The following is a 21,244-nucleotide window of genomic DNA, read 5'->3' on the forward strand; positions in this document are numbered from 1 at the left end:
CCCCCGCAACCAATAAGCAGCATGCATTCCCCCCGCAGCCAATAAGCAGCATGCATTCCCCCCACAGCAGAAGACGGTGAGAGCGCCGATTGGCCAGTTAGTGCGTTAATCACAGCGGTGACAACCAATCGTGAGCCTCGTCTGGATTGCCTAAGGTAAAAAAGACCAAACAGAACTTGTATAGCCTGAACATAGCATGCTGTTATGTATGAAGGCAACACAGAATACTACATGGTTAGCATATAGACACCACCTGTAGCTCCTCCCAATTAATCTGTGTGTACTGACCGTGGATGAGAAGTATTACACGTATGTTATTTATGTCATAGGCTATAGGAAAACCAAACATATATGCTACAAGATGCCTAAATTCCTTAAATGTCAAAGTGCACCATTGGGGATTTTAGTATGGGCTGTATAATACACACAAATTTGAAGATAACACACGTGCACTTCACACAGCAGTCCTTTTGTCTGGGGGCAGGGAGAACACAGGTGAATTGATCGTGGCTCGTTTCCAATTGCGTGTGCCTGAAAGACGAGTGAGCTAGTACACTGACACACCAGCGAGGATTATACTTTTTGATAACTTGATAAATCATGTACTCTGAGGAAAAAACAAAATGCACAAAAACCCTACAATTATTTTTGTGTGTAGTCTCAGACTGAGGATTGTTTCATAGGTCACTGAGTGTAGTTAGTACACAAGCAACAGAAGGAAAAGACAGAAGGAAAAGTGAGACACGAATCTCTGCCTGTCTGACTGACATCTCTCAGTGGATGTCCGCACACCACCTGAAAATTAACCCGGACAAGAATGAACTTCTCCTCCTTCCAGGAAAAGGCTCTCCCACCCACGACCTGACTATTAACTTCAACAACTCAGTGTTGGCTCCGACTCTGACTGCCAGGAACCTCGGAGTGACGCTCGACAGTCAACTCTCCCTGACTGCCAACATTGCCGCAATAACACGCTCCTGTAGGTACATGCTGTACAACATCAGGAGAATACGACCTCTTCTCACTCAGAAGGCGGCACAGGTTCTGGTCCAGGCTCTGGTCATCTCACGGCTGGACTATTGTAACTCCCTCCTGGCAGGTCTACCTGCTAATGTCATTCGACTTCTACAGCTCATCCAGAATGCAGCTGCTCGACTGGTCTTCAACCTCCCGAAATTTACCCACACTACTCCGCTCCTCCGCGACCTTCACTGGATACCGGTGGCCGCCCGCATCCGCTTCAAAACATTGGTACTTGCGTACCGTGCTGCGAACAGATCGGGTCCGGTCTACATCCAGGACATGGTCTAACCTCACACCCAGGACATGGTCTAACCTCACATCCAGGACATGGTCAAACCTCACACCCAGGACATGGTCTAACCTCACATCCAGGACATGGTCTAACCTCACACCCCAGCTCGTTCACTTCGCTCGGCTTCTGCCAATCGGCTCGTAGCTCCGTCACTTCGAGCTAAACACTCAACAAAGTCACGACTGTTTGCTGTGCTGGCTCCTCATTGGTGGAACAAGCTCCCCATTGACATCAGGACAGCAGAAAGTCTCTACATCTTCCATCGCAAACTAAAAACACATCTTTTTCGACTATAGGGAAGGTAGAGCCGTAGTAGCACTTTAGTAGCACTTAAATGTCCCTTACCGATAGCACTTTGTAGTTTAACGTTATTGAAGAAATTGTACTTGCTTGATTCTTGTTGTTCTGAGTTTGGACTCATGGTTTAATGCACTTATTGTAAGTCGCTTTGGATAAAAGTGTCAGCTAAATGACATGTAATGTAATCTTTTTGTATTTTCACTCCTGCCCCTTAGACAGCATGTTTCTGTGAACTTCTGAAGGAGCTGTCTGGCCCCAACTACAACCAAATAACACCTTATCGCCCAACTGGATGCCTCTGCTCGACTCTCTGCATCCAAAATCCTGGAGAAAGTCGAGAAGAGTGACGGCCGTTACAGCAGCATTTTTATGTCCATGGTTTTGAAATGAGATGTGAAATATGTATTAATTTTATTCTTTGTGACTGGACCCAAAAAACAACCCTTTGTAGTTGATTAGTTAATTGTTTATTACAATTTGACCAAGCTGTAAATTATGATCTTCAATAAATGGAAAAACACTTCTTTTCTAAAACAATCTGTTTATTAAATGCCTTCAAGAGATTTGGTCCACTTATGAGATCATGAACTTCCAACCAGGGAGGAGAAAAGAGAAAACAAAGTCAAGAAGATAAAACAAAATGTAAAAACACAGTACAAAAGGAGGCCTTGTTTTTCCACTTCTTACAACCCTGGTTTCATCATCAGAGTCGTTGAAAACAATTCAAAGAACCAATATTTTCAAACTAATTGAAACCGATAAATTAAGATTTTTTTTTGTGTGGCTGTGTAGTTGTGTGTTGGTGCTGGGAATCAAGTGACCAACTGTATCAGAGGGCAGGAGCATTACCAAAAGTAACTGTGTCTGCATGCTAAGGCCCACACGCACAGGGAATAATCACTTAATAATAGAACGAACGGCAGTGAAAGGGCCCGCGCGTGTGCTGGAGGTTTCTTGTACTGCAGTCACTGTAAATATCGTAGCTAACAGAAGCTCAACTACTAAGTCTACTGTTATGTGTACGCACAAAGTAGCAGAAACCTGCCTCCCCTTTAGTTTGTGTCATGACTTCCTTCAACTACACACAAACAGAACAAGCAACGCAGGTTCCGCTGTGCAGTTACATCATTAGTACCGTACTCCAACAATGGAAGAGGAGCCCCGCCCCTCACCCTAAATGCTCTGATTCCTTTTCTCCTTCACTATAACTATTTACTCCAATGTCTTTATAGACAGGAAGTCAAATCTGAAAGGACTGTTTTGTTTGTCCACTAGTCCGAGTAGCCATTACATATAGATGCCAGCAATAGTCCTTATTTAATGAAGCCAATTATAAGTTTAAAATAAAATTCCACCATGTGGTTATTTAACCAAAGACATCTTTTTTCAGACAAAATTAAGATTGACCAAGTTTTGGCATGTGGCTGGTGATATTTTTCCATCCCGGCTGCTTTGCAAATATCCTGAACAGACTACTATGGAATGCCAAAGAGCATTTGAGTGTGCGGCCCGCTCCCAAAAACTTTAACAAAAGATGAGAACACATTACTGACCACAGAAAAATCCTCACAGCCACAGAAAAAAAAAAAAAAAACTCCACCATCTCTTATCTAAATTACCTTATATGGGTGTCTAAGTATTATAATAGGTATCAGGTATCATATACTGTATATAGTAAGCAGGAATATACAATAGGGGTATGTATCATCTTATAGGTGTAGTATATTGAATAAGGCGCTACACTGGAGTATATAGGCTACTATGTATGCTTCTGTTTCCATATCAGTCTTTGCTTAGTGAATCAATTTAGACAAAAGCGCACAGCACAGGCAGTGAGCAGCGAGCTCCGTTAGTAGGATCTACACTGAGGACTATCATTCATTCATATTTTTTTTATATATATATATATATATATATATATATATATATATATATATATATATATATATATATATATATATATATATATATAAACTTGAGTCATCAACTATCTTTTTTTTGGGCCAGTGCCTAAATAATGCTAAATCTTTACGAGATCAGACAACATTAATATATAGCAGCTCTACTGTACTGTGTGAAATGTCTTCTACTACTGACAACCCACAGGTAAGATGATAACTGACGTCACCACCTGTAGGAATAAACCTCAAACTCCTTACATTAAAGATCAGAAACTGGACGTTTCCTGCTCACTGCCTCCCAGAGCTGTGCCCTGCTGCATACACAGACGCATATTTACTGTTAATTATTATATTCTTACATGGACACATATATAAAGAGAGTTATACATTGCAATAAACATACATATATCAATAGCATATAGAGAAGAAATAGAAATAGTCAATAGATAGCGATCATTATCATCATATTCATCATAATACTAGGAGTAGTCGTAATATGATCCTTCAAAGAAGTTAATACCTGGGCTGTTCCAGACGAGGGCTCATTATCAACAATCCCCCCCGAAAAAGTGGGTCCAACTGCTCTAATTGACCTTAATGTTCTGCTCGAGTGTAATGTAATTTGGGGAATTGAAACCGTTTTGTTATTTTCTTTTGCACTGAGCCAAAGTCACTCTGGACAGGAAAATTAGATGAATGCTTGAAATATAAAGTACAGCTTTTGACCCACACATTGTCTAGTTTAGTGATACATGTCATATAGCAATACCTCAATAACAAGAAGTTCTTCTATGTAATCAATACAGGTTTTCAGGTTATATATTTATTAAGCTTAACCGCTAAGTTATCAATTATTATTAGTAGTATACCATTATTTGTAAATATGTATAATATGCGTGTATATGTATCTGAATATAGGCATATCTCCATCGTGTCTCCATCCACATTAAAGGCTAGAATAAGATGGCAACAGATATCCTGCCTCTGTGTGTGTGTGTGTGTGTGTGTGTGTGTGTGTGTGTGTGTGTGTGTGTGTGTGTGTGTGTGTGTTGTGTTGTTTAGAGGCACAACATGTGGTGAGAATTGTTTCTCTGTCTCAGGCTAACAGGTTTCCCATAATGAAAGGTTAATATTAGGAGCTCCGGATAGCCATCAGGAACATAACAAACGGATGCATATGAGGAACACTGGTTTCCCTCTGAAGGCCTGTGTTGTTTTTTTTTCCTGTGAAATAATGACACCAATTCAACTGAAGGAGTGGCAACATGCCCTTACTATCAAACCATCTTAAATATTCTCACAATCAACTGTAGAAACGCGTCTTAATTATTATTATCTTTTTTTTCTTTAGTAACTATTACAATACTTTGTGTTAACAACAGTATTTTGACTTTGACCCAGTCCAAGTGAGGTCATTATTTCTTAATGGGCATCTGCGGTCTGAACTGATCTAATGCCGAGAGCAGCTGGAGCTGCAGTCACTTCTCTCTCGCCCTCCTACACCCGCTTCACATCTCTGTCGGCTGCCAGTACATGATGGTGAAAAACCCTTGGTTGCTTTGGCAACAATTGATTTGAGCCATTAGCCACAGGTGGTTAGTTAATCTACACCCACCTCCCTTTTGGGAACCTGAGATGGCCGCTATTCAGTTATGCTTTGATTCACCTGGAGACCGGCTGCCTCCCACGACAAGGTTATTATCTGATGAGTGTGCGTCTCCGTGCTAGTCCCATTCAGGGAAAGTTGGTTTGATTACATAACCAGCTATTAAGAGGCCATCGTATATCTATAGAGGGGAGGGTGGGCTGTCATGTTACACAAGTTTGTTTTGGGGCATTAAAATATACTTGCATACATTCCACAATCACTGCAACATTTTTAAATGACTAATTTCCTAGTTTTAAAGGCCCATGCAGGCATTACATTCATAGCGTTCTACCAATATGGCAGACAATATAACAAGGAAGAGCAACTCCCCATGGAAAAAAAATATGACTCAAAATCAGTAATCTCCAGAAAGCTATTTCGACCCGCTCGTAATACTCCCATGAAGGAAGAAGAGTGGGTTTTGGTTGTTGGGCAGCTTATCGAGGAGCGTCCACTTAGAATCTATTTTTACAATTTTTCATAGTTTTTTAAGTCTCTGCCATTGACAGCATTGTGGGCTTAGCACTCCAAAGTAAAAAAAAATGTTGTTTAACTTTCAGTTTTAAATGATCACAAAGCTAAATTTAAGGGCTGCGGCCAGCGCACCCACCCAAGAATTGTTTCAGTGCTGCGAGGATTTTAACAAAATAAAAAATAAAAAAGTGGCGCCTGGTGGACACAGATTCTCAGTCCAAAGAGCACTAGGGAATACTAGTTTATTATTTTTAGTCAGAGCAAAACTAGGTGTCTGTGGAATTTCTGCAGTATAATCTGCTGGGGGGGAACCTAAAGGTGCCGAGTGTAACTGAAGCTTCATACTAAAACAAAAAGTCCTTTTCCCTCAAAGCTTTCTAAAGAGGTGCCTGTGATTTGAGAGTCATGTGCTGTGTGGACGTGTTTGTATGCGTGCGTGTGTGTGTGTGTGTATATGGGGCTCAACCATTTAGTTGCGTGTCCATCTTCTCCGACATTGCTGGCTAGATGTTATAGGAGGTCAGACTGGCAAGATGGTAGACTGTTTAATTGCAGCTGGTGTGGTCGGCCAGTCTCTCTGTCTTTGTCTGCAGCTCAGCGGCAATCAGCTGCCTCTAGTCGACACAGCAACTCTCAGAGATCGTCCCCATCTGACAACCGCCGGCCTCCCTGAAACAATAAGTATCAACACGGCTCATTTCTCCCACTAACCAACATCATGTAAACTGAGCAAGCTATATTTAGTTTCCAGGCAGAATCGTGAACATTACTATATTTTAAAATCTTTTTTTTAAATTTTCTTTATCAAATTTTCCTGACACCCCAGGAGAAAATCTATGTGCCATATTCACAAGAACAGAGGGGTGGGCCGGTTTAATTGCCGATGATAATGTTATAACCTCTCACCATGCTTTCTGCATAATCCGCTGTTATGGTGACCTGCTTGTCCTCCGGGGGCGGGTTCACAACAGAGCTTTCTGTGCGTCTACTCTGATTGGTGAGCTGCAGCCACAGTTCGTACATCTGTTGCATGTCTCTCACTGCAGTGAGGTGAGGAGGAGAGAAAGAGAAGCCGCCTCAGTAAACAGTGTTACGCAGAACAACAATCAGTGTGAGATAGGTCACTTCAAAATAAGTTACTGTAGTGGTGGTGTGCAAAAGGAGGAACATGTAAGGAGTAACATGATGATTGAATCTAGATCTCAATACACCGCCACTCTTTTGTGTACTATATCCAACCGTTCTAAATTAAGTGTTCTCAAAACACTGTGGTTGAAGCTAGGAGCTTACAGCTGTTGTTCTTCATGTACGTCCAGACGTCCCTCTCCTCCAGGCTGTGAGCAAATGAGCAGTTCCCAATATAGTGGCACTTCTTCTGCTTCATCACATGCACACACATCTGGATGAGACACAGACAAGAGTTACATTTTACAGACCGAGCCCAACAGCATTGCAACAGAGGTTCCTATTCCATTCATTTAGCCCAGTTCATCTCTCAAATAATTTGTACAAATTTCACTTTGTTGTCATTTGTCAATTATAGGTCACGATTGGAAAACTAGTCTTGCAATTGTTATGGTTGCCAGTGAGAGTTGCCTATTGTAATCGTACAATTACTGTGTTATTTAACTCAGTTGATCGTGTCAACATGAACACACTGTCAAAGACACACTGGCAGCAAGAGAAAAACAAGACACAGGTAAGGAGATTTACAACAACATCCCCAGGGAAAAAATGAGAGAGGTGAAGGGGCTTTGAAGAGAAAAGAGTGCAGAAGTACTCACGTCATATTGCTGTGGATAGGTGCGGGAGAAGGGCAGAGGCCGAACAACAACCCACTTCTTCTTCTCAAATGATTTTACCAGCAGGACCCGGCGTTCCTTCGTCCAGCTAAGGAGACAAAGACATGAATTCAACAGCTCTGAGTTTCAGTTTGTCCTTTGGCATACAGCTCTGCCGCTACAGTAACAACCAGTGTTGTAATGGCAGCAGATGATTACACGTCCTAAACACCCAAATCAAAGTCTGTGACGATGCAAAATGGACAGTCAGCCTTAAGGACTAGACTGGAAAACACTGTCTTATTGCATTGCATTGCATCATGGGACACAAATGGTGGCGCTTGAATGTAAATGCTGGAGACAGGCCTCACCTATGCCGTGCTTTGGCAGTGCAGTACTTGAGGTTCTTGTCGGGCTCATTGACCTGTCCTTCTCTCCAGCACTGGCCGCACACAAACTTCATTTTCAGGTTGAGCGGCCGCCCTCTTCCGATCCCCGCGCCCAATCCTCCCATCCCCAACCCACCCACTGGGCCCACACCACCCCCACCGATGCCATCTCCCCCTCCACCTCCCATTCCCCCCACTCCTCCCGCTGTCATGCTGCTGCTTTGATGTGGGATATGGATGGGCTGAAAGAGAAATGAGGAGTTAACATTGACAAAGCAGACTAATCCAATTTAGCTTTACCCATATTTTGCCAGAATTCTATGAAAATACGTTTAGGCTTCTTTCATACATAACTAGAGGATGGTTAAGCAGGATCTTTGAGGGGATAGAATGAACTTCAGTGCTCATTGTGCTCTACGTGTGACGTTCCTCATCAGGTGAAAAGAACTGGCTAGTTGACATGGGTATCAGAGCATGTATGTGTCTGTCCTCACCATACCGGGCTAACAGTACATTTACTAGAGTAATGCAGTACGAGGGAACCGTCATACTTATTTGGCAAGAAGCAAACCAAGATGTCCAACTGTCTCAGTTCCCTTTGCTGTCTCACCTTCTGCTGCTTCTGTGCATTCTGCTCCAGCCTTTGCCAATGTCTCTTGGACTCCTGCACCATCTCTTCGTGGGTGATACCTAAAGGAAAAATTAGGGAGCAGCTCTGGGAAAAGAATCGTCACTTACTTTACTAGAGACGTGTGTTCATAGTCAAATAAAGCATACATTTGGCAGGACCTTATTTTAAGTATTGTCAATATGGCAGACCTCTATTATTAATCTTGGAAAGCTACCCTATGTAGCGGAATATAATTTGCTAGTTAGGGGCTAAATGTTTTTTATTCCATTCACATGATTTTTTTTTTGTTTAAATGTAAAAGACAACCAATGTGTGTGCGCGCTCTACCCACCTGTATCCTGCTGCAGGACCCAGCATTTGAGCTCTATGACTGAATGAGCAAAGGAGCAACTGTCCTCACGCTGGCAGCCGTAGCGAACCTCGTGGCGACACACGTCAAACTGGCAGAGGGGGTGCAGGGGACGCACCTTACTGTAGCGCACGTTGGCTGACCTCACCACGTGCACCAGGCACCTGCAGCAGGTAAACGAGAGCAATCATTGAATTTTTAAGGGCCAACAGACAAAATGAAATGACATTTTGGGTGTATTTATCCCCTCGGTGTTCACACACTATTATCAAACCTCACCAAGGCGTTTTTTGTGTGGAAAAAACGAAGACAGAAACTCACTTGTTGTCGTCAAACGGGTGTCGAGCTGTGAGGTTTGAGCAGACCGACAAGTTTTCTTTGCTGCGCTTGCTGATGATGCGAGGCTTACTGTCAAAACATTCCTGTTGTGAAGAGGAAAGTGATGCACATAAATCCTTGTTCAAAGGCTCCAACAGTGCAGGTCTCAAGTGACCAAAAAGAACAAGAGAAACACCAACCACTGTGGTCTCACCTCACAGAGGAACATGAACATGCCCATGTGGAGCTGCAGCAGTCTGGTGACGCTGAGCGCCCGTCTCTCTGTGCTGCCCAGCGGATCGAACAGCAGCTCTCGGCTCAGCGCACCCTTCCTCTCCTGGGTCCACACGTCAATCTCCTCCTGGCAGTAAGCAAACGTGCAGTTCTCCCCATACTGGCACTCCTGACGCTCCTGCACCTCTGTGCAACCCAAGGAGAGAACATGTTTAACAGAATACAAAAACTTTTTTTGCCACAGTTCAACTCCATTTGGTTGTTGGGGCTTTGTTTACATCTAAAATAGATGTTCCCCATATTCAAGTATCTTCATCATAATAAATACATACCTTTACAGAGTACAAAGGCCCCCAGGAAGTTGTTCCGCGCTGGCCTTGGGCGGATCCTCTTCCAGGTTGGGTCATCTGTGTTTTTAAGGCGGCACAGAAGCACATCCCTTTTACAGCGGTGTGCTGCCTCCGGCTGATACTTGTAGTCCATCACTCGAGGACCTATGAGCAAGAGGAGGAAAGAGTAGTTTAATTACCCCGTAAAAAGAGTAATAACTAGTTACGGTGAGCTACATTCTGTAAATGTTGTTGCAACTGGTCAGGGATAGAGGCTGAGCCTAAAAACAATGTCTAGATATTTCACATAAAATAAACACAGGTGGTGGGCTAATGAAGACGGCAAAGCTAAACATACCACTGTACATTTTTGTTAAGGGGGTGAGGGCGGAGAGAGAGAGTAGCCGGTCAAAGGTTAATAGGAGAGTCAGCTTGAACGAACCTATTCGGCTGTAACAGGCATGACAGGCCTGCCGAAACTCATGTGTGACTGCCAGAGGATTCCTGGAGAGCAGAGACAGGTTGGTTCCTGCTGGACCGTTCTGAAAAAGAAAACACACAGATGTGACATTAAACACAAAGGACACTTAGCAGCATAGTTAGAAATTGCTGTTAATTAATTTTTTTTTTAAAACAACAACACCATTAAAGCAGTTTGCCATGGAAGAGATGATGCCAATGTGTGTGTGTGTGTTACTCACTGCATGTGCAGCATTGTGGTTACGCATTCCAGGGATGAAGCTGTGACACATTCGTCCCCCTGAAGACCACAGACACAATGACACTGATGTCAGACACGATATGTAATGGTGCTGACTCACACTGTGTGCTGCTGATGCACATCTCAGGCCTAGGACCTGTGCTCTGGGAACTACGTGAGAGCAAGCTAACACATTGTACCTGGTCAAAATGTTTGTACTACTTCAGTTATATGTAGATGTATATACATTATAGATGGCATGCTCATAATTCCACACTCTTTTTATTAATAAACAGTACTTGTAGCAAAGTCTACATGCTTTTCAAAGTTTAAGGTGTACTTCGCCATTTATAAATACATGCAACAATGTAGCGAGTCCTATTTTCAATGTAATTCTGGTGTCAACTTTTCCCCCTGTTGACCCATTTGATTTGAACCATCACGTCAACTTGAGCATGCCATGTGTTACTTACATTACCCCTTTCTGGTGATAAAGTCTCATCTTCTTCAACCAACATGCGAGAATGTTTTATTGTATTTTTTGTAACTGGTTTCCCTAAATAAGATAACAAATACATTAAGATATAGACTCTTTGCTCACCAGGAAGAGTATACTCAGACAACGAGTCCAGTCCGCCAGCAGCGATTCCTGCCTTCCCTTCTCCATCCGTGGCCCCTGTGGGAAAGCCTCCCAGTGCGTCCTGCGCCTGGGTGGAGCCCTGGTCCCGCTGGGCTAGCGGCGAGTAGGGCTCCAGTGGGGGCATTTCACTGATAGAGGAGCTAAAGAAGGTTGGGGCAAGCTGGGGTGACAAGGCTGGAAGGTTTGGAGAGTACGGCGGCCGGAGACCCACTGCCGTATTGGGAAGGTTGGTGGGGATAGCACCCTGGACTGGACTCTGTCCCAGGAGACAAACAAAGACTAGCATTACCTCACATAGGGGACCTACCAAGTGAAGTCCCCCCCCTACTAAAAACACACGTGACCCAGTTGGGTACAATTCTACCTTTAAATTCATTTTATCTTGTGATATTTAACTCTGCCATCACACTTTGTTCATAAAAAAAATTAAAATAAATAAAAAGGGGGTATTTTTAAATGTAATCAAGCAAATATTAAACAAAGCATAAGTGTATGTGCTTAAATACATGTGAAAAAAAATATATAAATTCTGGCCCCATACTTGGTTGGTAAATTTCTCCGCTCTTCTGTCCTTCACTCACCTCACTGACTTTCTTGGGGATGCACTCCAGCAGACTGTCCAGCTCGTCCTTGATGACGCTGCTGCTGCATTCATCCATGTGCTCCGACACAGGAACGGAGTACGGCATGGGAGGAAGGCCTTGGCTGCTGGGGCTCTCTGACAGGTCAGTGCATGGGGTCACCTCAGGGGACGCCGGGTCATCACTGACTGGGATGGGCGTGGCCAAAGGAGCAGGGATGCACTGCGCGTTAGACAGGTCCTCTGAGGGGTACGAAAACAGCGATGGTGTTAATAAAATGAATATGGTAAATAGAGAGTAAATAGGGTTGGCGTTAATGTTCAGGGTGTGCAAGTTGGTCCTACCTGGTCCCATGTCACCCAGAGATTCCAGCCCATTGGAGGACATCTGAGAAAAAGAGAGTGAAATAACAGATGTGATTATTCTCTCATTTAGTCGCTAAGTAACTCTATACTGCGACAACAGCACCCACCTCTCCTGTGGGTGGGGAAGTCTCCCCATGACCCTCCCCTTCAGTGGCTGTGGACTCCGTTTGAGAGCTGACGTAGGCCTTGCGGCCCTTCAGGCCCAGTTTACTGGCCAGATCTTGAGCCAGATCATTTACCTGCCGGTCCTGGAAGACGAATTACAAAGAGGTCCAACTTACTAAGAATAACTTTCATTCACTTTAAGGTAAACTATTACAAGGAACACAATGTAGTCCATGAAGTCATAATTCATGACTACACATATATCGACACTGAATTTCACAACTCTATTCCAGATCGGCATGAACTTAAGAGCTCATCAGCTCCTCTACTTAACTTTGAGAGGTAATCTTTCACCTTAAACTAGATCGCTAAAAAGATTTGGGGGAAACGGTCATTTGTATTAATATTTAAGAGTTGATGACATACGTGTGGTGCTGTGAGTAGACATTTAGTTCCACAATCGTAGGCCTCCCGGATTCGGCCCAACTCCCTCAGACAGATCGCTTTGCGGTACAGAGCCCTGCGACTGCCTTCTGACACACACAGTGCACTGTCACAGTCCTGAACACCACGCTCGTACTCCCTCTGAGGCCGACAGACACAGAGATACACAGTAAGAGCTAGAAAGACGTTGGAATTCAAGAGTAATTTTACAGAGAACATAAAGAGACTTGCACAAGCATTAAATCATTACTACAAGAAAAGATCCCTTTAATGCAAAAGAATTTTGAGAGTGCACATCATGAGAGGGACATTCCTAGTGAAAAGCTAGGTGTGGTTTTTAAAAAACATCAATTAAGAATTGTCGAACTGGCAATGATACCTTGATGTAATATCCACAAAGAAGAACAGTCACCGACTTTAAGCCTGGATTTCACCACAGCATTAACACAGATACGGTGCGTCTCAACATTATTCTCAACATTTCCCTATCAACCACACTGTTTGCTGTCAAAAAAGGTTTTGGCTCCTTGCTTCCCAGGCAGATTACTGTAGTGCACACAAAATACAAAAATGAATAGAACCAAATCTATCTTCATTAGAAGTTGTGGGTCTGTGCAACGGAAACTACGCTGTTAAACAAACTATTAATGTAAAAAAGCTGAAGATGATTTCCCAGCTTTAGTACTTTTATTAACAGAACAATACAGAAAATTCCCCCCAGATCAAATGTAGAGAAATCGTTACACATGTGACACAAACATTATTTTAAAAAGTTGACTTTGTTGGTTTGTAACCCATATTTAATCTATAAGTCAAACTGATATACTACTAGTAAACTACTGCCTTTTATATTTGTCCACATGAGCATCTGCCAGTGGCACATTCCCTCGTTCCCCTTCTCCCTCACCGTCTGGTAGCAGGCAGCCGCCCTGTTGACATAAAGGCTCTCCAGCAGCTCGTGAGGGATGACGAGGGCCTCAGCCTGAGCGTAGCGGGCAACACTGATCCCTTCTCCATACTGCTGGCTGGCTTGACGACAGTCTCCGTCTCGAAAGCAAGAATTGCCCTCGTCGAGCAAGTTACATACCAACTGCATCACAAATGCCTGAAGGGAGGCCGTAGAGAAAAGGTCAAAGGGAGAAAATAATGAGAGGAGGGTGAGAGAGGGAGGAACAGGGTGGCAAGAAAAATAAAAGGTGATGGTCAAAAAGACACACAAATGGTAAAAGAGAGAGAGAGAGAGAGAGAGAGAGAGAGAGAGAGAGTTAGCCAATCACAATGTCTGAGCTCAAATCTACATATAGGTGCATGTGATAACAGAACCAAATGTGAGCATGGTGAAGATCACATCTGAGAGTAGGTAATGTAGGAACAAATAGTTGATGATGGGATGAAAAGGATGAATGCAAACCTCATAGCGCTCTGGCTCTGGGAAAGGCAAGGAGGACCTATGGACAGAGAGAATAAGAGGGCCGTCATTGCTCTCCAAAAGGTGTGAACTTTGCTCATTACGTTGTAAAGGAGACATTCAAAATGCGAAAGGTTGACTTGTGTACTTACTGGATAAAGCTCATGGCTTTCTGAATTTCCTCCCTGCGTTTCTGCCGATCAGGATCCATAGCCTGAGGGTTCAAATGCAACTGTTTAAAAACTCAACTTGTTGCACAACAGCGTTGACAGCTACTGATACGGCCAATATGTTCACACGTGTGATGGCTGAGGATTTATTCTGCAAAGGTTGTTGTTTTCTTTACAAACCTGCGAACTACCCAACGAGACGAGCCAAGGCCTGCCACTAAAAAACGCTAAGCAAGCATCGGACTCGCGTAAACAAACCACGGGCACAGCTAACGGTGAAGGCCGCTGGTGGGTGTCGTTATCGTTGACATGTTATGAATCTGTGGGGGACACAGGTCGCCAGTATTCCCCGTATTAACTGTGGGCATTTGAGAGAGGACTACTGGACATTAGCTGCACAGTTTAACCGTGAGCCATAACAGAGTTGGGGAAAGGAAAACGTTAGCCGACGCTGTTGTGCGACATGGAGGCTTATAGACGAGGCACCGACAGCGATAAATATAATTACAAAATATACACCATCTGCATCTGGTTCTCTGCTAATGACATCAGAGTAATTACCGTTGTTTAATCACCGGTAGTTGGGATTAGCGAGCTAACTTCACGTCAACGCCTCTCACTCAGCCAAACATGCTAATCACTCAAATGTAGCTTAGCTAACGTTAAAAGGAATGCAAAATATCATTAAAGAAATGTTGATGTTTTTTCGAAGTCACGGGCGTTGTTTTGTCTTTAACGCTAATGACTGACGAGCTGACATGGATGGCTACACTGCTTATAAACCCGTGTTAACCAGCTACCGGTTAGTTAGCTAGCTAACTAACTTACTAATGGAGCCCAAACCCACCTTACACTCACCGCGAGTCACGGAGGTGTCTTCACACAGAGACAGGACTACCTATCCGTGTAGTGTGCCTGTCATCGGTGTGTGGACGGAGCACGAGTGTCTCTGCGCTACGACTGCTGCTCAACACTGGATCAATATGAGCTAACTGCTAGCTTCTAACTGCTAACTGCTGCTTCGGCGAGTGCAGCATTGCAACAAGTTTTCCGGGAGACGTTTGTCCGCGAGGGGGCAGCAGAGAGCGCGTCACTGCTCTGGTTGGGTTAGTTTGGGAATTTGGAGCAATTAAAGCGGCCATGTACTTTACTACAATTACCCTTATTTAAAATGTAAATGTTGCTTAAATAAAGTGTTTTCACGAAATGAGCAGAGTGACCTTTATGCATACTGGATTATTATTAGTATTATTCCAGATGCAATCATGTGTGAACAGCATTTCAATAGAAGTTGGATGGAGCTAATTTTGCCCACTTGACATATACTACATTGGTCATTGTATATATATTACAATCATATACTGTAAAAAACATTTTTCTACGTACATGTTTTATCAGCAACGGAACAAGTTAGAGAAGAGTAAAACGTTCAGTATTTGATGTATGAGTAGTACTGGAGTAATTATATTGTTATTTCTAAATCATCTTTGAATTTTAAAACATCTCCAAAACACCTTGCTTCGATTACATTGTAAAATAATACAATAATGTGAACAATCCTTGCCTCTTTGTTTTGTTATTGACATGATCATATACGTTAGCAAATAAATAACATGGAATCTTGCCCGTGTCTAATTGTAACTTGTGGACAAAGACCGGCAAACATCTGCGACCCAAACCCAGCAAAGCCATCTATAGCTTCTCGAGCAACTTTTACTAGTTGAGCCATAACCAGGCTGAGTGAGGGCAACAACCTGTCCCAAAACCTCTCCCGGTGGTCCATAAACCCTCTCCTTTCTACTTTGCGAATGTAGTATTAGTCTCCGTGGTGCTTTCCCTCGGCACAATGAAACTAACCCGTGTTCAAGGACACGTGTGCACACATTTAAGCTAATGTAAGCGTTCAGGTAGGCTATTGCGCTAGTTTGAGCATTGATGCCCTTGTTCACAATGACGTCAACCAGTTGCTGCTGATCGGGAATACACGTTGTTAGTTTAATAACGTGTTTGAGTATAAACCCAATTAAAACAAACACGGCAGTTAAACTTACAAAAAATGAAATAAAGAATACATAATTACTAACTTTATTGTATTACTAAAATTAGAAGTAAAATAAATTAAAATGACTTTGAAACAATCTTTACAGAGACAATACATTGTAAATTGACTACACATAATGTTACAGTATATATATATATATACACATACACACACAAATTCCATTCATTATTTAATTAAAATAATAATTAGTTAAAACTATTAGATTGCAGTGAAATTAATCAAAAGCAGTTCGGGATTGTAACAGCAGATGGCGGTAAAAGCGCGCAGATCAATTTGAACTGACGTACACGGAATCGACGAAAAAGAAACCTGGGCAGCATGACGTCACGTGGTTGAGCAACCGGCGCGCGGCACGGAAGAGCGGCGTGTTTTCGCCATCGTTTCCTTGGAAATGACCAATTAGCTACTCTTTGTGGTAAGGTTGATTGCCAGTGAGATGTTTATGACTAACGACACAATGACCGAGAGAACACGAGGTGTTTACAGTGCGGACTCACAGGCGCGTTAGTTTGATTTCAGTTAACTTTTCTGATGTTGCGCACTTCTACTGGCAGGCTAGCACCGACGGGGCTAAATAGCTAACGTTACCATGACTACTGTTGTTGTGGTCTTGTGAGAAAACGATCTGCATATAATGTAACGTTATCTACTGATATGGAATATATCTTTTCTCGATTTCGAGCAAACTACTGTACTTCTGCTGAGTTATGTGTCGATAAAGTTACTAAAATCCGATCCTTGTCTAATGTCTGACTCCTGGATGCTTCCACAGAGTCATTATGGCCTCGGATGACATCGCTCAGCTGGCGGATGTGCTTTCCAAGATCCACGTCGGGGATGGAGAGTTGGGCTTTAAAGGCTCTGGTCTGAAGCTGGACAACGCAGAGTCAGGTGAGATGTCGAGCGGTGTGCAGAGATCTTCTCCTTTGGTCCACCACCGGGTCAGACCTGACACCCTGTTCTCTGCACTTTCAGTGGAGGAGCTGATCCGTGAGATGGAGCAGTACCCGGGCCTGAGAGCGTTGCGCCTGGAGGGGAACACATTGGGGGTGGATGCAGCCCGGGCCATTGCCAAGGCTCTGGAGAGCAAAGACCTGCTCCAGGTGCTCGCTCTGGATTCCCTCCTGTCCCATTGTCGTAGTAAAGAAGGCTCACTTTGCTGTTTTCTATCTCTTAAAACACTCTTTGTGTCTTTCAGAGATGCTATTGGAGTGACATGTTCACCGGAAGGTTGCGCTCTGAAATCCCAACAGCCCTGGTGAGAAGTTCAGACGCTGATTCATGCAGTTGTGGTTTCTGGATTTGCGTCGTGATAAAGTTTAGTGCTAGACTTCTTTGATAGCCACCCTGAGAACATGCCTGCGTCACATGTCGTCTTTCTGTGCGTTCACCAGAGGTGTCTGGGCGGTGCATTAATGAGTTCCGGGGCAAGGCTGACCGATTTGGACCTGAGTGATAATGCCTTTGGGCCAGATGGTCTGAAGGGAATCGAGCAGCTGCTGAAGAGCCCGTCCTGCCACACTTTGCAGGAGCTGAGGCTCAACAATTGTGGCATGGGGATCGGTGGAGGAAAGGTGAGTTCTATAGCACTGTAAATCGCTCAGCCACCTCCAACACATTTCAAATGGTACTTTTAACCTCTCCTCACACAAACTGCAAATTTTCCACACAGGTCAAGTTTTAGTGTGTTGGCATCCCAGTGCAGATCGTTACAGTGCTGTATGCTTTGTGTAGATCCTGGCTGAAGCTCTGATTGAGGGCCACAGTCAGTCATCAGCGTACGGCGCTCCACTCAAACTGAGAGTGTTCATCGCAGGGAGGAACCGTCTGGAAAATGAAGGAGCCAGCGCCCTGGCTAATGCCTTCCAGGTAGAAAGAGCTATTTGACAATCAGTTACATTTTAATAGGGATTTATCAATCATTTCCTAATTCAAGCATCTGAAGGATTTACAATCCTAGACTCCTCTCTTTTTTTCCCCATGTAAGCTGATGGGCAGCCTGGAAGAAGTCCACATGCCCCAGAATGGTATCAACCACGCAGGTGTGGTGGCGTTGGCTTCAGCCATGCAACACAACCCAGAGCTCCGAGTCCTCAACTTCAACGACAACACCTTCACCAAGAGGGGGACGCTGGCCATGGCACAGGTGAGGCCTGTTCTCACATTGCCTCTAAGTAGAGGAGATATGCAGCCGTGCGTTTGAGTCAAATATGTTTCTGCAAAATATGTTTTTCTCGGCCGTGCAGGCTCTGAGGCACCTGAGGAACGTACAGGTGATCAACTTTGGGGACTGTCTGGTCCGCTCAGAAGGAGCCATCGCCCTCGCTGCTGTCCTCAGAGAGGGACTGCCGATCCTCAAGGTCAGTTCACCCTCAAAGTTCAGCCTCTGTCTGCCGCGTCACCCGGCTGATTGCAGTGCTCTGCGGTGTTCCTTGTTTTCAGGAGCTCAATCTGTCTTTTGGTGAGATCACAGAGGCGGCAGCTCTGGTGGTCGCTCAGGCTGCGATGGACAAACCTGACATGGAGAAAGTGGATTTGAACGGTAGGCTGACTGTGGAAGGGCACGCACACACACACGGTTCTCATGGCAGTCTGAAACGTGATGGAATTAGTTTCCAAAGAATTGCCTTTGAAAAATGATTAAATAGAATGAAAATGTTCTGAAAGTTATGTCACATTTAAGTTAAATTTAAGATGTATATCTTTTTTTAACCCTAAAAAAAAGTTTCTCTTCTATGTGACTCTTACAGGTAACAGTTTGGGGGAGGAGGGTTGTGAGGCTTTGAGGGAAGCTATGAAAAACATGAACAAAGGAAGCATGCTGGCATCACTCAGGTAACACACACGTTGGTGGGATGTGAAGTGATCCAGTGAATATCTTTCTGAAGTTCCTTCAGTACAAACAAAACACAACTTGTCTCTGATCAGCTTGTTAAACGAAACAAATGTTATTATCGTGACTTCACTGTAGTGATGATGATGGAGAACCTGATGACGAGGGTGAAGATGCCGCCGATGATGCTGATCATGATGATGCCAGTGACGACTGTAGTGAAGACAATGAAGAGGACAGTGAAATTGTGAAGGAAAATGGAATAACAAGAAAAGACGACAGTCCTGCAAAACCTCAGAGCCCAGTAAGATGCCACGAAATACACGCTGCCTATTGTTCACGTCTAAATAAATGAAGGCGTTGTGTTTTGGATTGTGACTTTGTGTCCACCCTCAGGCAGAGATCATGTCTGTCCTCAGCTGCCCCTCGGCAGAGAGGCTCCTTCAGCTGGGAGAGATGAGGATGAGCCTGCAACAGCAGGTAGGACTCCAAAAATAAAAGATGATAGCGTGTCCCAGCAGATCGTTTGCTGTTCCTACAATCTGATATAACTCTCCCCTTTGGATGTTTAGTCTGCTAGGTTATGTGTACAAACAGAATTTATGTGGATATAATCTGTTCATAAAACTTCCCTTTTCTCACCAGGTGGATGCATCTGACCCACACAAGGCCGCCGACATCCTTCTGAAAATCGCTTCTCTGTACAGCGAGGAACCAGAGACCAAAACGGCTGTCCTCGAAACTATTGGTAAATACGATGCTGCTTCTCATGAAGTGCTCCACTAGTGGTTCAAATGGCGTTGTGGATGGAGCTCAGCCTTTTCTGGAGCCTCATTAAATGACCCGCGTCGCCGTGTCTCACAGATGCCGTGTTGAAGAAGCTCCTCTCCGGCTCAGTTTTCCAGTCATACTGCTTCCTCTCCTCGCTGCTGGTCATGATGGGACTCCTCAAGGTATCACCCCCAACCCCGTCTCTCCAAACAATCTGAAAACAGAACTTATGGGCCCAGGGATTGTTGTTTTTTTAATAGGAAAGTCCAATCACATGAAAGTTTAAAGCTACAACAAGGAACATCGATGTTGGCACTCCCAGTGGATTTAACTGCAGCTGGATCAAACGGTCTCATCACTGTTTGATATGAAATAAAATAATTAATAATACAAAATTATTTTTAAAAATCTGTTCATTTAGGTTTTTACTTTTCCGTTCTGTTTTTCAGGGAGAGGGGAAGATGAAAAAAGTGTCACTGGTCCCAGGTCAGCTGTTGTGTTTGGAGCATGCTATCCAGCAGGAATACTTCCTTCAGCACCACGCCGCGCTGCTGCACACCTTCATGTCCAAGTATAGCATCATTTTTATCTCACATTTCACCTATCAGTCAAATGTGAATAAAAGTAGTTTGTAATCGTAAAAATAAATATGAAAGTCCCACTACATCACTTTGAAGTCTTAGCATTGTGTACGTTTTGTCTTTGTGAATCCGCAGGAACAGTGGAGCTCTGGAGTCCTGCAGCACTGCTAGTGAGCGGCTGAGCTCCACGCTGGAGAAGAAGTGCCACGATCAACACTGATAACCCGCTGCCATCCCCAGCACTGGGACACAGACACACACACACACACACACACAGACACACACACACACACACACACACACTGTACCGACTTTACGGTCTTCAGTAACAACCAACAGGAAGCTTTACACTTAAAGAAGGGACTCAGACAGCTACTTAATGTATCTCCCCTCCTGATATTTTACGAAGGCAAACACTGCAGAATGTCTTAGTTTTTATTTTTCTTCGTATGCTTGGGACATTTGTATTTTTATTTTTTTAAATAGAAATATAACTAATTCACAAGGTAAAGTTTGGGTGAATGTGTAAAAATGGAACTGAGTGGTGGTGCTAACATAAGGCAACATGTTCAATGTTTACAACAAAACGTCTATTTCAAACGGGTTCCCTATAGCTTCCGGAAATGTCCAGGTTTACAGATTATTACAGGTTTTTTTCCAGGTCTTGAGTTTGGATATTGTATAGTACATTTTGTAAAAGTGGCAGATATTGTGATAACACAGCTAGAGATTTTCTGTATATTTTAGATGTATATCTCGGATACTTAACAGATGTGTTGCTGTTATGGAGTGCTCAGACAGGGAGGCCTGTTTATTCATGTAAAAATGTATACAATCTATTAATCCAAATAAATCTGTGAAAGATTACAGGCTGACTTAATAAATATATATATATATATATATATCCAGACTCCA

The 21,244-nt window shown here is 43.6% G+C and overlaps 2 protein-coding genes across 5 annotated transcripts; one reads left to right on the forward strand and one right to left on the reverse strand.

Annotated features, from left to right (window-relative positions):
• Positions 1-4,258: 4,258 nt before the first annotated feature.
• Positions 4,259-15,143, reverse strand: zc3h7bb (zinc finger CCCH-type containing 7Bb). Of its 2 annotated transcripts, none has more exons than XM_034558373.1 (21): positions 14,941-15,143; positions 14,065-14,126; positions 13,916-13,952; positions 13,412-13,609; positions 12,487-12,645; positions 12,063-12,203; positions 11,935-11,977; positions 11,591-11,832; positions 10,971-11,265; positions 10,371-10,429; positions 10,112-10,211; positions 9,673-9,834; positions 9,321-9,526; positions 9,110-9,210; positions 8,771-8,952; positions 8,419-8,498; positions 7,791-8,050; positions 7,423-7,528; positions 6,929-7,037; positions 6,545-6,678; positions 4,259-6,307 (listed from the first exon to the last, which is right to left on the reverse strand). In XM_034558373.1, exons 2-21 carry the CDS (start codon positions 14,121-14,123, stop codon positions 6,272-6,274), a joined length of 2,709 nt encoding a protein of 902 aa, XP_034414264.1. In that variant the 5' UTR covers positions 14,124-14,126; positions 14,941-15,143; the 3' UTR covers positions 4,259-6,271. The 2 variants fall into 2 exon arrangements, with proteins under 2 accessions (XP_034414264.1, XP_034414265.1); XM_034558374.1 differs by having other exon boundaries at positions 14,930-15,143.
• Positions 15,144-16,442: 1,299 nt separating this feature from the next.
• rangap1b (Ran GTPase activating protein 1b) lies at positions 16,443-21,197 on the forward strand. 3 transcript variants are annotated; one of them, XM_034559397.1, is made up of 16 exons: positions 16,443-16,559; positions 16,917-17,035; positions 17,120-17,247; positions 17,343-17,402; positions 17,539-17,718; positions 17,879-18,013; positions 18,132-18,290; positions 18,391-18,504; positions 18,587-18,686; positions 18,895-18,979; positions 19,116-19,281; positions 19,374-19,457; positions 19,623-19,725; positions 19,842-19,930; positions 20,198-20,319; positions 20,465-21,196. In XM_034559397.1, exons 2-16 carry the CDS (start codon positions 16,924-16,926, stop codon positions 20,547-20,549), a joined length of 1,722 nt encoding a protein of 573 aa, XP_034415288.1. In that variant the 5' UTR covers positions 16,443-16,559; positions 16,917-16,923; the 3' UTR covers positions 20,550-21,196. The 3 variants fall into 3 exon arrangements, with proteins under 3 accessions (XP_034415288.1, XP_034415289.1, XP_034415291.1); XM_034559398.1 differs by lacking the exon at positions 16,443-16,559 and adding an exon at positions 16,595-16,643 and having other exon boundaries at positions 20,465-21,197; XM_034559400.1 differs by lacking the exon at positions 16,443-16,559 and adding an exon at positions 16,663-16,780 and having other exon boundaries at positions 20,465-21,197.
• Positions 21,198-21,244: the final 47 nt, after the last annotated feature.

Source organism: Cyclopterus lumpus, chromosome 19, assembly GCF_009769545.1.
Source record: "Cyclopterus lumpus isolate fCycLum1 chromosome 19, fCycLum1.pri, whole genome shotgun sequence".
Classification (NCBI taxonomy): domain Eukaryota; kingdom Metazoa; phylum Chordata; class Actinopteri; order Perciformes; family Cyclopteridae; genus Cyclopterus; species Cyclopterus lumpus.